The sequence below is a fragment of the Lemur catta genome, chromosome 8 (assembly GCF_020740605.2).
Source record: "Lemur catta isolate mLemCat1 chromosome 8, mLemCat1.pri, whole genome shotgun sequence".
Lineage (NCBI taxonomy): Eukaryota > Metazoa > Chordata > Mammalia > Primates > Lemuridae > Lemur > Lemur catta.
In genome coordinates this window covers 25,462,487-25,479,020 of record NC_059135.1, presented here as the reverse complement: position 1 = coordinate 25,479,020, position 16,534 = coordinate 25,462,487, and the positions used below count along the sequence as shown (strand labels likewise).

The 16,534-nt window shown below is 41.6% G+C and overlaps 1 protein-coding gene across 1 annotated transcript; it reads left to right on the top strand.

Annotated features, from left to right (window-relative positions):
- Positions 1 to 6,828: 6,828 nt before the first annotated feature.
- On the top strand, positions 6,829 to 14,095 carry LOC123644104. Its single transcript, XM_045560280.1, has 4 exons — positions 6,829 to 6,897; positions 9,993 to 10,397; positions 11,231 to 11,353; positions 13,955 to 14,095. The coding sequence occupies exons 1-4, from the start codon at positions 6,829 to 6,831 to the stop codon at positions 13,985 to 13,987; spliced, it is 630 nt and encodes a 209-aa protein (XP_045416236.1). The 3' UTR covers positions 13,988 to 14,095.
- Positions 14,096 to 16,534: the final 2,439 nt, after the last annotated feature.

Sequence of the window (16,534 nt, the reverse complement as noted above, 5' to 3'; positions counted from 1 at the left end):
TGTAGAATGACCCTTGTTTGGGGTTTAATTGATGTTTCCTCATGGTCATATTTAAGTTTGTTATGAATCTTTGGCAAGAAAAACACAGAACTCATGCTGAGTTCTTCTGATGCCATCCTACCAGGTGGTGCATGACTTAAATTTGTCCCATTACTGATATTGTTAGCTTTGATCGTTTGATTAAGGTGGTGTCTGCCAGCCTTCTCCACTGGAATCTGTCAGGGCAGCCCTGGGAGTCTTATACCTCCTCCCCCACCCCACCTCCCGAGCCAGAGCTTTTCCCCCTTCTGCTCCAGCTCTGCCTCCCGCACCAGGCCACCTCCTGGCTTCCTCGTGGGGCTCTCCTCACCTTGCGTGGGCTCCAACACCCTGCACCAGGTCACCCTCAGGGTGGATGCCCTCCTCATTGAGCTATAAGACAATGTACGGGATGCCCAGTTAAACTTGAATTTCAGATAGACTTCACATACTGCATGTTAGATTTGGGACATATGTGTACTAAAAAAGCATTAGACTTCACATACTGCATGTAAGATCTGGGACGTATGTGTACTAAAAAAGTATTCATTGTTTATCTGAAATTCAAATTTAATTGGGGCAGGCAGCATTTTTTTTTTTTCTAGATCTGGTAATCCTCCTCACCTTACTTGTGCTAGGACGCCCAGCCCGGCCACACCAAGCCACCTCTCCCTGAGGATGCCCTCTTCACTTCACTGGGGCTCTGACCCTTGCACCAGGCCGCCCCTCAGGGGGCTTCCACTCTGCCCAGACTGTGCACCCCACAGGAGGCCGCTCCCCACACTCCCCCTGACCACTGCAGACATGTGCCTTGCTTTGCCCCACTGAATGGCTAGAGGAATGAATTGTTCAGGAAGAGAAGAGAAAGGAAGGAAAGAAAATGAAGAGGCAGAAGTCTACACTTTTAAGTGCGGTTTATGTTTTCCCTATAATAGAATGGTTTTTAGGTAAAGAAATGGCTTGTATGGCTAGTTGAAACCTCTTTGTCAGCCATTAAATAGAAAACTAAGTTATATTTTTTGAGGATTGCCCTGGGCTAGTGAGATAAAGGTTCCAATGCTAGGAGAAATGCCAGTGAGGGGTGTTCAGTGTTTTATCTTTTTATCTCCTTGTCATTATTTTGTTAGCTTCTGTCTTTGTTAATGCCTTTCATCTCTCCACATTGTGTCTACTCAGGATTTTTTAATGAGATTCCCAAATAAAAGCCTATAAAGCGCCAAATTCCAAATTTCCCACCTTTTCTCACAGCAGCCATTGTGCTGGCCTCAACCAATCTTTTTGATTAAAAAAAAAAAAAGTGGTGGGATTTAAAACCAGATCCAACATACCTGCTAGGTACTATAGGTACTCCCCATAGGTTCGGTACTACCAGGTGCTAAATCAGTAATCCCACTCAGGGTTATTTTCTCTGCCAAGTTCGATTGCTCTCCTCCTTAGTCTATCCCAGACCACCCCTACCAGCATTATATGCTAACCACCCTTGGCCATTACCTTGAAGATCTGGTATGTTCTCTTTGGATGGATGCTGCCCTGCTGTCGCTGTGCACAGGCCTGGGGCAGCGTAGAGCACCGGGCCTCTCTCCCTGCTGCCTGTTTTCTGTTGCCAAGGTACGTATTTCATCTCTGTACCATAGACTTGTTGCCTGCCGCCTCCTAATTCTCACACACCTACGTGTGACCCTAGACAGATCCTTCTGTTCAGGGCTGAAGCAATATGAAGAAACTTCATGGTCTTTTAATGAATGACCTAGTTAGCCTTTTTGACTTATCTGTCTAACTTTTGTAAAGTTACAGGGGAAAAATCAAAACTTAAGCAGAGTTTTGGCCTAAAATCAATAACCAAATTAGAAACTCTAATTTAGGGAAGTCGCTCAATTTCCTAAGAACTTTCTAATTATGTTTATTAATTTACTGTCAAGCCAACTGTGACCATAAACTCAAGTGCTATGGTTAGAGGGCACATTTCTGGTCAAATAAATCACAAACTCAAGTCAGCCAGCCAAGGCGTAACATGCTCTTTTCAGTGTTTATAGTCTTGGGAAGCAATAAATGACAAGGACTAACATGCAATAAAGCTGTTATCAGACTGTGAGAAAAAGCCCATGTATTAGTAGTTACACTATAGCTACATCAGCCTAATAAATTTAGATGCCTTTTGCACGTCAGATTATTTTCCCATCACAAGTGAGGTATGAAGTAATGTTTGTCTTTCCAAAGATCTGTCACAGTCAGACCTCCCGTTCCTGCATGAATCACACTGGATCATCTGTTATGACTTACAAGATTATGGCCAATGGTCAACACAAGCCAGAGTGATAAATGCACACTTGGCAAACGTGAAAGCCTGTGTCGCCTTGTTTCTGAAACAACGGGGGAAGATTTATGGTGGTAAGGCAGTGTGGTATGTGTGAGAATTTCAGTAGGGGTGGAGCTGAGATATGGAGGAATCAGAATGAAAGGTTTGACCCATCAAGTTTACAGAGAACTACTGACTCAAGATCACAGCTGCAAAAGGAAAACTTGAGTCAAGGAGGTTTGGATCCCTGGTAACCTAGATGCCCAAGTTCACCGCATGCACCGGCTGTGGGTTCTATGGCGTGTGAGGGCCTCCGGGCTTGGTTTCAGCACTGGGAAGTTTCTGCAGTGAAATGAATGGACCAGTAACTCTGTCTCCTTTCTTCAAAGGACGTTCTTAAAGTCAATGAGCTGACAAGAGTTTACAAAAATCTTGGTGATGTCCTACGTAGCAAGGAACAAATTTTATGTTTAAAAAAATATATAATTCTTACCATTACTCTCTTTGAGGTATCATGAGATTGAAGAAAACTCATTTGAGTGATACAGATAAAAATTAGAACCTACCAATCAATTTCTCCCAGGTGGTGTTTATTTGTATCCAGCCCCCCTTAAATTTTTTCACCACCAATGAGGACAAAGTAGGTACAAATGCCGAAGATCTCAGTAGCAACAGTGGCCACAAGAAGCACAAGCTTAGGGATGCCCATTAAAGGAGGGGCCATTTTTCCTTTATTGGGCTGTTTTATAGGCTCAGGACAGGTCTTGTGATGAGGGAAGAAGACCGATTCCTTTTCCTGTTATGGCAACTGAACAATTACAGCACACACTTCACAAATGATGTTTCATTTGGATGAAACTGCACTTTGGAATTAATCATGAGAAGAATCTTGTGAAAGATGAAGAAGAAAATAAATCTCACTTTCTGCTTGTCATTAGGAAGCACAGTATTTACTGTTTAAGAATTAATGTGATAATGGTTTGGGGTTGAGTGTGTCTTCAGATGGCACCTAAGAAGGTCATGAATACAGCCCAGAGTGAGTCCTTCACCTTTTGCCCACCTCAACATACACGAAAGATGACATTCTTTAATTTCTACCCAATAAAGAATTCAAGGAAGTGAAGATCACGTTACCATACAGGAAGGGCCTTGCATATATTTTAAAAGGTAAAAAATTAGGAAATTTAGATGCTCTAACTGTTGTTAATGACTAATCTCTTGTGGCTATCCTCAAAATGGGTAGTAGCACAGTAGGTGTGCTACTATGGCCTGAGACACTCTTGTCCAGAAAACTTCTTGAGGACTTGAAATCCAGCTGAGGTAACTCTTCCCACTCCAAAGTTCCACGGAACTCTTCTTTCAGAAGGAAATATCTAGGCACCAGAACAAAAGAGAAAACCCAAAACTAGAGCAAAGAAGTCGGTGGGGCACTATACCCAGACATAGGTCCTAGGGGCATGGACTGGCATTTTAACATCAAACAAGGATGAAGGCCATGATCGAAGGCTCCCTACTGAGGTAGGCAGCTGGAACTAAGACTTCTGCCTAAAAGCAGAAGCCCAGCAGGGCTGGTCCCTTTGTGAAAACAACACTAGACACACCAAACCTGTGGCCTAAAGGAAGCTTGTGCCCTGGGCACTTTGCGAGTAAGAAGGAGTCTTCTTTGAGAAATTAAAACCCCATGCAAAAGTTTAAGATTTGAATTTATACTGCCCACACAGTATGAGAACCTTTAGCCCAGAAATTAGTATAGAAATGAGTCTGAAAGGAGTGAAACCCACTGTGTGCTCACAATTAAAAGCTACAGACCATGTGAGGAAATGATCCACCAACAGAGTCAGGAAACAAACGGGAGCATTAGCAACCCAAGAATTTGAGATAATAAACAATAAAATAAAGTGACAATAAAATAAGAAAACAGAAGGAGGAAAAGATTAAAGGAATATGCTGTTTAGTAAAAGAAAGAGATGTACGTTAGAATATAACGTAAGTGTACATATTCCTACAAAGTCACTGATTCACAGTGGATTCAAATTGAAACTGGAGAACTGAAGGTAAGCTTGAAAATTTTTGATTGGTTATACTTTGGAATAAATTACCTTCAGGGATTATGGATTATCTGACTCTCATTGGATTATATTCAAAATCGCCTGATGGGTTTAGTTTAGAACAGAAATGCGAAAACGTTGCATTGACTTTGAGCTGCTATATGAATCAATTTTTTCCTGTAGAAATGTTTTTCTAGTTTTTAACTTTTTTCTAATTATCAAAATAATACATCTTTCTTATTTGAGACCGATTTTGAAATATGGAAAAGAAACAAACAAAAAAATCAATAGTCTCACTACCAGAAACACTATTAATATTTTAGCATATTCCCTTCTGGTTCCTTTTTCTGTGCAATGTTTCCATATGGAGCTCAATTTACACTGAAATACAATTTAGTACACCCTTTATTTTTATAAATTTAACATATGTCATGAGTATTTTCTCATGTCTCCAAAGTTTGTTATAAATATAGTTTAAATGTTTGCATAATATTTCTTCATGGATATACCATTTATTTTTTAATTCTCATTATTGCATATTTAGATTGCTTCAATTTTTTTCATTGTTACAACTCTGTAATAAATATTTGTGCATGGATCTTTGTTTATGGGCTTGATTATGTCCTTAAGCTATATATATGATTTTTTTAAATCAAGTGACAAGTTTTGATCTTTACAATTCATGTATTCAAATGTATTTTATTTAAATTCAATAAAATTTACTGAACATTCACTATGTGCCAGGTAACCCCTGTATTGTGGGGTTTTTTACTTTGATTGTCAAAGTTATTACATAGAAAATTTGGCGTGTGTGTGAATAAGAAAAGGAAAACGTAGAACAGAGGATGCATTAGGGAATTCAGCTACCTTCTGTGTTCAGTTTATAGCATCTAAGCCAGCAAAGAGAAAACTACAGATACAACTTTTGCTGGACACTTAAAAAATTTGCAAAGCAAGTACTGGTTAGGTGCAAAGGTCATAAGCATGTTGGTTTATTTTTATTTGATCTTTAGAATATGTCTGCACTAAACCGGAAAGGTGAGTCAAATTACCACCTTCCCAGACTTTCTTCCCATTATAATTCTGGATTTGATAGCAACTTTTGTAGCTACATTCAAAAACTGTATTAGCTCACCAACCAAGACATACACCTACCAGATCCATGTTTACAAACTCCAGCTCTTCTTTATGTTTTTCAACTAAGAGGAACAACACTCACCCTGTGACCAAATAAACCAAATTTACTCCACAGCAATAATTTTCTGGAAAACAAAAATTTAAACAGATTAATTAAATTAAGCCTATTTCAAATAAGCTAACAACTGATTTCTTTTCTGTCGTGTTCACAGAATTAGACATACTAGTTCACACTGTCTGTTCAGATTCTACAATAGCAAGGAAAATAATTTAAAAGTCATAGTGCTAAAACCTAGAAATAAGGGAAAGGGTTGAAGATAGAGCATGGGAGGATAAGTCAAAGGACAATAGTTTCTGTTACTACAATCTCTGCTGCAGTGCTCAGTTCTTCTAGCACAGAGCTCTCACTCCAGGGCTGCCGTGTAAGATTGTGTATTTGTGTACTGAGTAATCCCCGGTGGCACCAGGGACAACAAGCCCTGGTTGAGGACTGAAGTACTGCAATTCAATAATGCCAAAGACTGACATGACTTTGGGAAGAAGAAATGACAATAGTTTATTGTATGAAGGAACTCATTTTTGAGGAAACAAAGAAAAGTAACAATCGTGTACACAGGTCAGAAAAGTGAAACACCTTTTTACAAGGGAAACATCTTTTTACAAGGGAAACATCTTTTATACAGTTCTCAAGGCTCGGCTGACACTATCTCCAAATTTTTGAAATGTTGCTGTCAAAAGCCAAGGTTTTAAATGCATGTCAAAAAGTAATGTAATAGAAATGGAAGAAATTGAAGAAAATAGAAATGACTGCAATTTAGTACCTAAATAATTCCTTAAACAATGCTCAATGGTGAGGAAGAGGAAACTCTAAATGAATAACAGGAAAAACTACAAGCTGGTTTTCACTTTGCAAGAATATTTTCTCTTGTGCTTGCACTGCTCGCCTGTCACTCGAGCCTTTTCAAAGCATTGGCCTAAACAGACAACTAAGAAATGTAAGAAACCATGAGGACAGATTCTGATCCTGTGTTTTCCAGACTGAGCAAGCCCAATAAAGAGTTGGACTTGCTACAATCAAGATGACGGACGACGGATGCCTTCCGGGGCTGCTTTGCTGAAGATGGCAGCTTCACCTGCCCTTCCTTGTTCTCTCTTTCTGGGGCCAGCACTTGGGAAGGGGTGAGGAGATGAACAAAGGGTGCCATCTGGTTCTGCACTCCCATGTCCATGTCTAATATGTGACACACTGTGTTTGCAGGTGTTTCTTCTGTTTCATTACCTGACTCATTGGATTCTCAGCGTGCACACACTTTTCCCTTTGCAGTCACTATGCACCTTGAGAAGCCGTACCAACTTTTCCTGTGCAATAAAGTGAAAGAGTTAGAGCTTGGGAAGCAGGCAAGACTGGGTTTTGAATCCCAGCTTTAAACGTGAGTAAATGGCCTCTACTTTACTTTCCTCATCTGAAAAATGGGGAAAACAATGAGCTCCTCTTGGAGAAATAATTTAATGAACACATGAAGGTCATTTGAGACAATGCCTGGCCCATGAAAGTCTCAAAGAAAATGTAGCCAGTATTGAGCAGCCATTTAGCAAGGAAGAGATTGAGCTTGGAGCCAGACTGCCTGAGTCTGAGTGTTTTGGCTCTGTCACTTACAGCTATGTGACCTTGGGCAGGTCACTTCAACTCTGTGCTTCAGTTTCCTTATCCCTAAAATGAGAACAACGAGCACCTTGCCTTTTGGGAGTTGTGGGGAATGAATGAGTTAATACATGTACAGCACTAAGAACAGCACCTGGCACATAGTAAGTTCTCAAATATCTTAGCCATTATGATCACTAGGGTATGAATTAGCAAATTATTTCACCTGTCTCCTAGGGTTGTTGGGAGGTTTATATAAGACAACACATAAAAGTACTTGGCAAAGCTCCCGGCTGATATTAAGTCCTCAAAGTTAGATATGACTTTGGTGCTTATCATTACTATGATTATTAGTATTTCACTATACTGACTAGTTCTATAGTATAAGACAGATTTCTATATTTCTAACAACAATGACTTAGCATTAGTAATTAATTAGACACTATTATGAGTTGGTGAAAACAGCATTTTCACATCTGGCTGATAAAAAGTATAAATCGAAAAGAGATACAATAATAGAATTAAAAAAAAACACAAAATTTATTAGCCTTTCTGGAAATTTCTTACTTTACTACTTTCTAACTCTTTGTCATACAGATTTTCTGAGTTTTCAAAGTCTTGTCATATGAGTTAATTAAAGATATATTTATTTCCCTCCAAGTAATTTGAGCCAGTCCCTTGATATTCAGCTAAATTGAACTCTAGTATTTTGGAACAGTATCTGTTGACACAAATATATTTGGCATCACTGGGGAATTTAAAACTACATACAGACAGTGTCATGACCCCTCAAATTCAAGATGACAGCATTATTACAGAGGACAAGTGCTGCTAGAAAGTTTTATGCTGTCATTTCTATACTGAACATATGGGCATGTTAGTTTCTAGTTAGCAGTGGCAGTTAGAAAGACTACAGTTTTGCAAACATTCTTAAGAAGGCAGGCTAGGATTGCTCAAAAAAAATAAGCACGAGAATCTAGTAAACTCTGCAGCAAGACATGCGTAACCTTTTACTCACCTTCTATCTGGTCCTGAGACTACTGTGTGGGGAAAATCAGTTCCCTCGCTCGCTTCGGCCCGGAGGCATGTTCAGTTCTCACCCAACCTGGAGGATGTGGGCTCACACTTGAGATTTTGTTTGAGTTTTGCCTAGATATTTCTAGTCTGGGAAATTCCCTGATGGCTAAATTAAACTAAAAATTTGAGAATTCGGAAACTGACAGGCCTGGGAAGAATATTTGTGGCTCTGGGTCTTCTGCACCAACGTCTTCTTTTTCTAAGTAGAGAAGTAACATGAGGAGGCCCTTCGTGCCGAATGACCAGACTTTGTCACCTCGCCTCGGTTTCAGGTTTTCATAGGCCCTTTCAGAGGTCAAGGGAGGCACAGGCCACTTCCATATTAAACAAAAACCAAAAAGAAGAAGAAAAAGCTATGCCAAAATAAGGTTACAAGATTTGTGGTGTATTTTAAATGCCAATATTTAATAAGGAAACAATCCCAGCACACACATGCACACACACATTCAGTTCAACATAATTATGCCATTCCTGAGGTGATGAAGGGAGTTAGTAGGGGATTTATTAAAAATATCGGCTCCTAGTTCATGAGAGACGAGGCCCAGTCCTGAGACACGGAGCGACAGTTGGCTGAGGCTGTCTTCTCTCTTTAAGCCTGCCCACGCTTCTCTGTCACTGTGGGCGTAACCTGGTGGCACTGAGGCCCTTTGTGACAGTGAGGCCCTTGCCAGTGGCCCCTGATGGGCCTTCTCAGTCCCAGGGCGTTTGCGCTGCGGAAGGTCCGGCTTATTTAGGTAGGTGTCCCTGCCTGTCTTTCTAATGCCAACTCTCCTCTGTGGTCAGGTGAGCGGATCAGCCCCAGGGCCTGGGCCGAGCTGGCACACTTCCTGACGGCATTCTTTGTTCGTTTCTTTTTCCCAATTCACATGCCCTGAGTTTGATCCCTTGTTTTCAGTGAATAACAGTCAAAAGCAGCCTAAAGAGGAAGGACAAGTGTGTGTTGACAGAGTCGGTAGGCCTCGGGGTGAGCCACGGGGGAGGATGTGGAGAGACTTTGAGCAGAAGGAAGCAGAAATAAGTACACGCACCTTTAAAGGACGTTGCTGATGAGGACTTTGTCCGTAAGAGAGGACCCTCAGTAGCATAAGAGGGGTCTGGAGGCTGTCAAAGTTCCCCAAAAGGAGCATGCTGGTCAGAGTTAGGTCCAACCCTGGGCTGTGTTTTTCCGCTGAAGCCGTTACCTCTGACTTGATGGCAGCTGCCAAACTGGGCAGAGTGCTGGTGACTTTGCTCCCAAACCTGGCTGACAGAGATTGTCCACTTCCCTGACATTGTGTTTGCAGATATCAGAGGAGGCTCACATTTCTACATCCCTAGGGGGAAGCCAGGCAGGGGGTGGGGGCGAGTGAGCAGTGGCAATCCGGCAGATGGCAGCGAGTGCCAGGGAGCTTGACAGGCTTGAGGATGGGGAGCCTGGGTGCGAGGCACAGGGAGAGGGAGCAGGTGAAGGGAGGGACAGAGGCAGCAACCAGCTGGCCTTAACGTGGGGGAAGAGAGGTCCCACTGTGTGACCCTGTGGAGAGGACGCATGGGAACACCTGAGGCTGTTTAACAGATTGGGGAGCAGGGTGGCCTAGTGGCATGGTGACCTCACGAAGAGGGCTTAGGACTTGGGGTCACTGTCTCAGAAGCCCCTCCCCCTGCCTCTTGCCCCAGACCTAATTTAAGCTGCACTACTGAATCATTTGATTGATTCATAAGAGGGTTAGGAAATTTCTGATACATCTAGTCCAGGCTTCACCCAGGAGTCAGGGACGCCCTGTAAAATACGTAGGGTCCAGCGGCTCTCCAGTGCTTCCCATCTCCCCAGAGCATACACTCGAGTCCTTTCCAAGGCCCTCTTCTGGCCCCATCTCCTTCCGTTGTCCCCTCAGCCACCCTCCCAGGCACCCTCTGGCCCCCGGGCTTTCCTCTAAGGCAAACGCCCAAGCTCTGCTCTCAGTGCTGTTCCCGGCTACCCACAGGGCTTGCGTCCTCCCACTTCTTTTGGACCCCTTTCTATGCCCCCTATGAATCCACTTGGGCTGCCATAACAGAGGACCACAGCCTGGGTGACTTAACAGAAATTTATTTTCTCACAGCGGTGGAGACTGGAAGTCCAAGATCACGGTGTCAGCAGGACTGGATTCCTCTGAGGGCTGTGAGGGAAGGACCTGCCCCAGGCCTCTCTCCTGGGCTGGTAGGTGGCCTTCTTCTCCCCGTGTTTTCACGTGCCCCTCCCTCTGTGTGTTTGTGTCCAGATTTCCTCTTCTTATGAGGACACCCCTCATAGTGAGTCATCAGGCCTGCCCTAATGATTGAATTTTAATTTTATTACCTCTGTAAAGACCCTACTTCCAAATATTGCCACATTCTGAGATACTAGGAGTTAGGACTTCAATATAGGAATTTGTTTTCTGGAAGGGACACAATTCAGCTCATAGCAGCCCCTCATTGGAGAAGAGTCCCCCACCATTCCTTATAAAATAGTGTCCCTATTAACTGAACACATTTATTCATGTAGGTTTTTTTGAAGGTTTCCTTCTACTTAAATTCTTTTTTGTTCACTGATGTATCTCCAGTGCCTAGCTCCCTGCCTGGAGATACATACATATTCATGAATGGATGGATGCATATTATGGAGCCATTACAAATTACTCCACAAAAAAGCAGTGACAGAGAAAGATGTTCAAGGTATATTGTTAAGTGAAGAAAGCAAATTACAAAAACCTCATGGGTAGCATAGTTTCATTTTAATATCATATGCATGTAATTTATTTTTCTTAAAATAAAGCTTAGAGAAATATGCAAAAAATGCTAATAGCAGGTAGCTCTTGAGCCCTTGGGATGGGATTTTGCTTTCATTTTCTCTTGTTTTATGTGCATTTTCTAATTTCACTACAGTGAATATGTATTATTCTATGAGAAAAAAACAATAAAAGTTATTAACAGTTAATAGAAGATATTTTGTCATAACTTTTAATTGGCTGTTATGTTAAGAAAGAAAAAGACGTTATTTTTCTTTTCCAACAGGCAGTGGTGGAAGCACAGCTTGGGGGTGATCTGTTGGAGCCCAGCAGCTGGAACGTGGCCTGTGGAATCTGTCCAGTCTGGGTTCAAGTCCTCACTTGCCACTTCCCAGATTCGTCTTCTAAGGCATGTCTGCTACTCACACTGAGTCCTGGTTTTCCATCTGTAAAATGGGGCAATAATGGTACCCACGGGACACCGTGGGTCCTCCAGTCTCTGGCCCAGGCTGGAATTTGATTCTTTTGATCTCTATGATTTGAAAATATCAAGACACCAAGGTTCAGAAACTAGTCCTGGGTTTGCTTCTCCCTTTAGTCCCTCTCAAGGGCAGGACAAGCAATATCCAGACCCCTCACATTGCTTCTGGGCACAGGGCCTGGATTGGGTAGGATAGTGGGGTGCTTGCCACAGGCACCAAATTTAAGGAGCACCCAAAACACTCAGTAATCATCATAAGTTATAGGTTGACACAGTATTTTAAAATGTAAAAATCTATAATGAACAAGATATCAACAATTTTAATAAAGACAGGATAAGTATTACTTATTTTTCCTTTGCCTCAGGCTCCACTATGGCTCAGTAGAGCACCGCTTCCAGCCCACAGCCTGGAGGTAGCTCACCATCAATTATCTAAATCATTATTAAATACTTCTTAATTGTAATTAATTATCCAAATTATCCTGAGCCTCAGAATCGGCATTGCTCAGTCTGTGATTGTTTGGCTTTCAGTCAAAGCCCCGTTAGGATTCCTGTAGGGAATGTGCATTTTTCTGATCCTGTTTATTCCTTTCCCCTGTACAGACACCTAATCACAACTGCTATGTAGTCATGGCTCTCTTACCTCATTGAGGACTCTGAGGGGCAGGTTTCTCCCTATTCTTTTATAGAAACATAAAATGCCAGCAAAGCATGATTCCTACCCAAAGAGCACCAGGCAGAGTTTGCAGATGTTGCAAACTCCTTCCCTGATACTCCTGGGGAAAGACACACAGATGTTGGCAAACCTCACTGCAAAAACAGGCAATAGCAAACAGCCTGTTCATTCTACCTACTTCCTTGCATGATGGGGGCTAGGCAGGTCTTTGGTCTCAGTGCAGGGCTTCCCGAGGGACTTTATTATTACCAGATCCTGGGATTTTTATGGGTGTTAGTTTACGCTTGTAAAGCAATTCAAAGTACACCTTCAGGTGGTAATTGCTAGTTAAAAGTAGCAGTGATGATCACATGTAAAATCCTGTTTTATGTAATGGTTTCATTTTACGTGACTCCTCATTTGCTGAAACCACAGATTCTAAGTTGCTTTATCAAAGTGATCACTAGAAAGACGTGATGTACTTTGTGTGTAAATTTTAGGAAATTTCCCGTACTACTCTTCTTAGTTTGATTTAATGTGTGTATTATTTAAAAAAAAATAAGTCGAGTATATATATATTGACTATATATTAATATATTTAAAATATAAGTTGACATCACAAAATAGACTTAACTCATGGCACATTTGTTTCTGAAAGCACCTGCAGAAATCTGTGTTCTTTCTAGCTTCTAAAAAACTCAGAAGCCAAGGGAGAAAAAGGTTCTTTGGATACCAGATAGTGCGTAAGACAGATTCGGTTACAGTAATTTTAGCATAATCCATTGCAAGGTGATGATCTGGATGAACTGTATAACAATGAAGAAACTGGTTTTGAGGTTTGGGTTTTTTTTTTTTTTCCCCTTCGCACGTTGTTCACCACACTTTCCCTACCTCCCCCACGTTTTTTAGATTGATGTGTTTACTGGAGAAGTGAAACGCACTGGGGTCATATAGCTGTGTTCTGTAAGAAGTCTGACTGCTCTGAGACTACCATGCTAACCAGTCCCAGATGTGCCAGCCTTTGCTAGCTAGATGCCTGACATTCGCGTCATCAGGGACTTCAGTCTCAGGAGATGTGATATGGAGTAGAGCAGAGGAACCTAGATGACAGCTAGAACGGACACCCCAGACATATGGCCCAGGGGAGCAGTGTTGGCCAGGTCCAACTGCTAGATCCACTTTAGCTGAGGCCCTAGTCATCCTGGAGCAGGGAGGAACAGTTCCCTGTGGCCTGATTTCCTGACCCAAACTCATGGGCATTACAAAATGGTGGTTGTTTTAAAAAATGCTACAGGAGAACAGAAACTAGAAGCAGAGGCATGAGAGAGAAAAGAAAATACTAAAATGTAAGGAATCATTGTAAACAGTTCTCAAATGGTGACTGTTGGTACACTCAATTCAACTTTTTCATTCATCCATTCATTCGAGAAAAATGTATTGAGACTGCTACAAACCAGACACTGAGTGCTGAGTGCTGGGGATACAAAATAAATAAATAAACAGAATGGCTCTGTCCTAGGGAAGTACCTAGCTTAATGGGGGTGTCGGACAAGTATGTAATTATCATATCATGTGATAAATGTTGCAGCAGGAACTGATTGCTTTGAAGCCTTGAGGGAATCAGAGAAGGCTTGCAGAGGAGGCTCTGCTTGAGATAAGGCTCAAAGACTAAGTAGAAGTTTACCAGATGGCCAAGGTGGACCAGATACTGAGTTCTCAACACTTTGGATCTTTGAGCTAACACTATGGCTGAGAAGAACAGGGCAGGCCTAGTTTGGACACTTTGACTTTGGTTGCTCCTATGGTCTCAGAGTTGTTTTTTGCCTCTCCTGGGCAAAGCATTGATTACATAACCAGAATTTTTTTTTCCATAGGAATATTCTATTTCATCTGTGTGGTACAACTGAAAAGGAGCAGCTCGTGGGGTGTGTGACATTACTCAACCTGGCTTCATCACACGAGCACCCTACAGAAGTCAGACCTGCTCAGCAGAGGAGTCAAGGCCCTAGTCCCAATAAAATACACTCTTAAATTGTTGTTTTTTTGTTTATTTTAGTGTGCTTTCTGTGCAAACCTCTCTCTCTCTCTCTTTTTTTTTTTAAATCTCCTATATGTTCTCCAGGATCTCTCTCTCTCTCCCTTTAGTTTAGAGACAGGGTCTCTCTCTGTTGCCCAGGCTGGAGTGCAGTGGTGCAGTCATAGTTCACTGCAGCCTCAAACTCCTGGGCTCAAGTGATCCTCCTGCCTCAGCTTCCTGAGTAGCTAGGATTACAGGTGCATGCCACTGCACTTGGCTAATTAAAAAAAGTTTTCTTTCTAGAGACAGGATCTTGCTGTATTTCCCAAGCTGATCTTGAACTTCTGGCCTCAAGCAATCCTCCTGCCTCAGCCTCCACAGTGCTGGGATTTGCAGGCGTGAGCCAATGTGCTTGGCCAAACCTGTCTCTTAAGACAATTTTCCTGGGCTCTACATCCATTCAGATTGTTGTCCTAGTCCCTTCTGATAGAAAAATTCTAGAGTTAATTCAGGGTGGACTCCTTGCTATGAGGATAAAAATTGATTTGTCATAACAATAGGGCAATAGAGCCACCATAAGAAAAAGATTATGTCCTAAAATCTATGAGCTTTATTTCTAGGGTACAAACGTGGTTCAGAAGACTTCTTCAAACTTTTCCCTGCTGTCAAATTTAATACAATTCCTCCTCCTCCTCCTCCTCCAGTGTTGCCTTTCTGATGTCTGCTTGATTTGAGAAAGTAGCTGTCAAAAAGGCTATTAGAAGAAACTGGAGGGAATGTGTTAAATCATTGCAAGAAAAATGGTTCTAATGTCAGTAAGGCAACTTGGCCAAGAATGCCCTTTTAAGAGAGAAGTTGACCCATCTTAAAAGTACTAAGATATCACACAAATGAAACAAGTGGAGACAGAGAAACATGTAAATGCTGGGGGGAAAGGAGCATTGGTATGTTTGGTGTGTTTATCTACTATTCAAGTGTTGAAAGCATTTAGTGTATTTATTTATACCTGTCTTATTCCAAGGTGAATTCTGCAGTGAGTTTATTTTCCAGGCTAGTGTAGAGGGCAGCTCTCTTATGAAACTAGTTAAGTGCAGACCACAAGCTGCTCTAGTCACTGGAGCTGGGAGTAGAGCAGGCATCTGCTTCAGGAAACCAGGAGACCAAACAGGGCACTTCTGAAGACTGAGGCTCTTCCACTCCCACTTGGAAGTGATCTGAGGAAGTACTAGTAGCGCGTTGAGAAAGATTTTAGATTCCTACAGCACCTAGACAAAAGGAACTGGAAGCAAATAAACTATTATAAGATGGAGAATAGTAAAGGGCTGAGGAAGGCAAAAGGAAGCTCCTACTCCTTCTTAAAAATGCAGGCCCTTCCTAGAACTTGTTCCATACAATGCCCTGATGTTTGGAACTATGATAACAGCGGACATTGGGGGCCTGAACTGACCTGTCCAATGAGCATTATCTGCCCTGGTGGTATGGCAAACTGATACAGTTTTGATTTTTTTTTCAGAGAATCATTTCAAATAAATTAGCATTCTCATCTCAACTGACTCACTTGGCAGAAACAAATTCACATGGTGTAAGAAGAGAGAAGGCAGGAGAATAGTTCAGAAGGAGTAGAAAGAGAAGAGGAATTGGACAGTTTCCTAAAATATAGGTAACAGCACGATCAAATGCCCAATTTACTGAAAAATCCAGATATCCAGATTATACTTTTTTTTTTTTTTAGAGAGAGAGGATCTCACTCTGTTGCCCAGGTTACAGTGCAGTGGCATATTCATAGCTCACTGCAACCTCAAACTCCTGGCCTCAAGCCATCCTCCCATGTTGGCCTCCCAAAGTGCTAAGATTATAGGCATAAGCCACTGTGCCTGGCCAAAATTAAATGTTTTAAAGTTGAGAATGAGACAAGTCAAGTTGTTCCGCATCAAATCAGGTATAATAGTAATTTTTAACATTTTTGTTAAAAGTTATCTTTGAGAATATGATGATAACTATAGACTCTCTGCCCAGAAAAAGTACATGAGACTTACACACAAATCCTATTCTATTAAAACAGCTAGTATGATGCCCAAGATAGAATGAATTAGTCACAACACACACATAATAGACTGTAGAACCCTGATCTCTTGACTGCCATAAAGTCTTTCTTGCATCTAATGTAAAGTTTCATTCTATAGTTCATGGTTCTCTCCACTTTTTCTGTCCTCTTAGCTTAAGATCATTACAAACTCCTTGTATGTTTTTCATATATTCTTGCAAAGGGCTATGAAATTTTATTGTGATTATTCTTGCTTTAAGCTGAAACTTCCCTAATCTTTCCTTACAGACTGTGGCACAGAGTGCTAGTTGCCTTACAATATCCAGTTGTTCCTTCCGCATTAGTCACCCTAGCTATGTGATTAAGTTTTTCTGAGCCTTTCTTGCAGCTAGG

Coding starts and splice junctions, on each gene's coding strand:
- LOC123644104 (XM_045560280.1), top strand. CDS start 6,829: ATGCACCTTGAGAAGCCGTACCAACTTTTCCTGTGCAATAAAGTGAAA. Junction 6,898..9,992: donor AGTTAGAGCTTGGGAAGCAG/GCAAGACTGGGT, acceptor TAAAATACGTAG/GGTCCAGCGGCTCTCCAGTG. Junction 11,354..13,954: donor TCCCAGATTCGTCTTCTAAG/GCATGTCTGCTA, acceptor TTTTTTCCATAG/GAATATTCTATTTCATCTGT.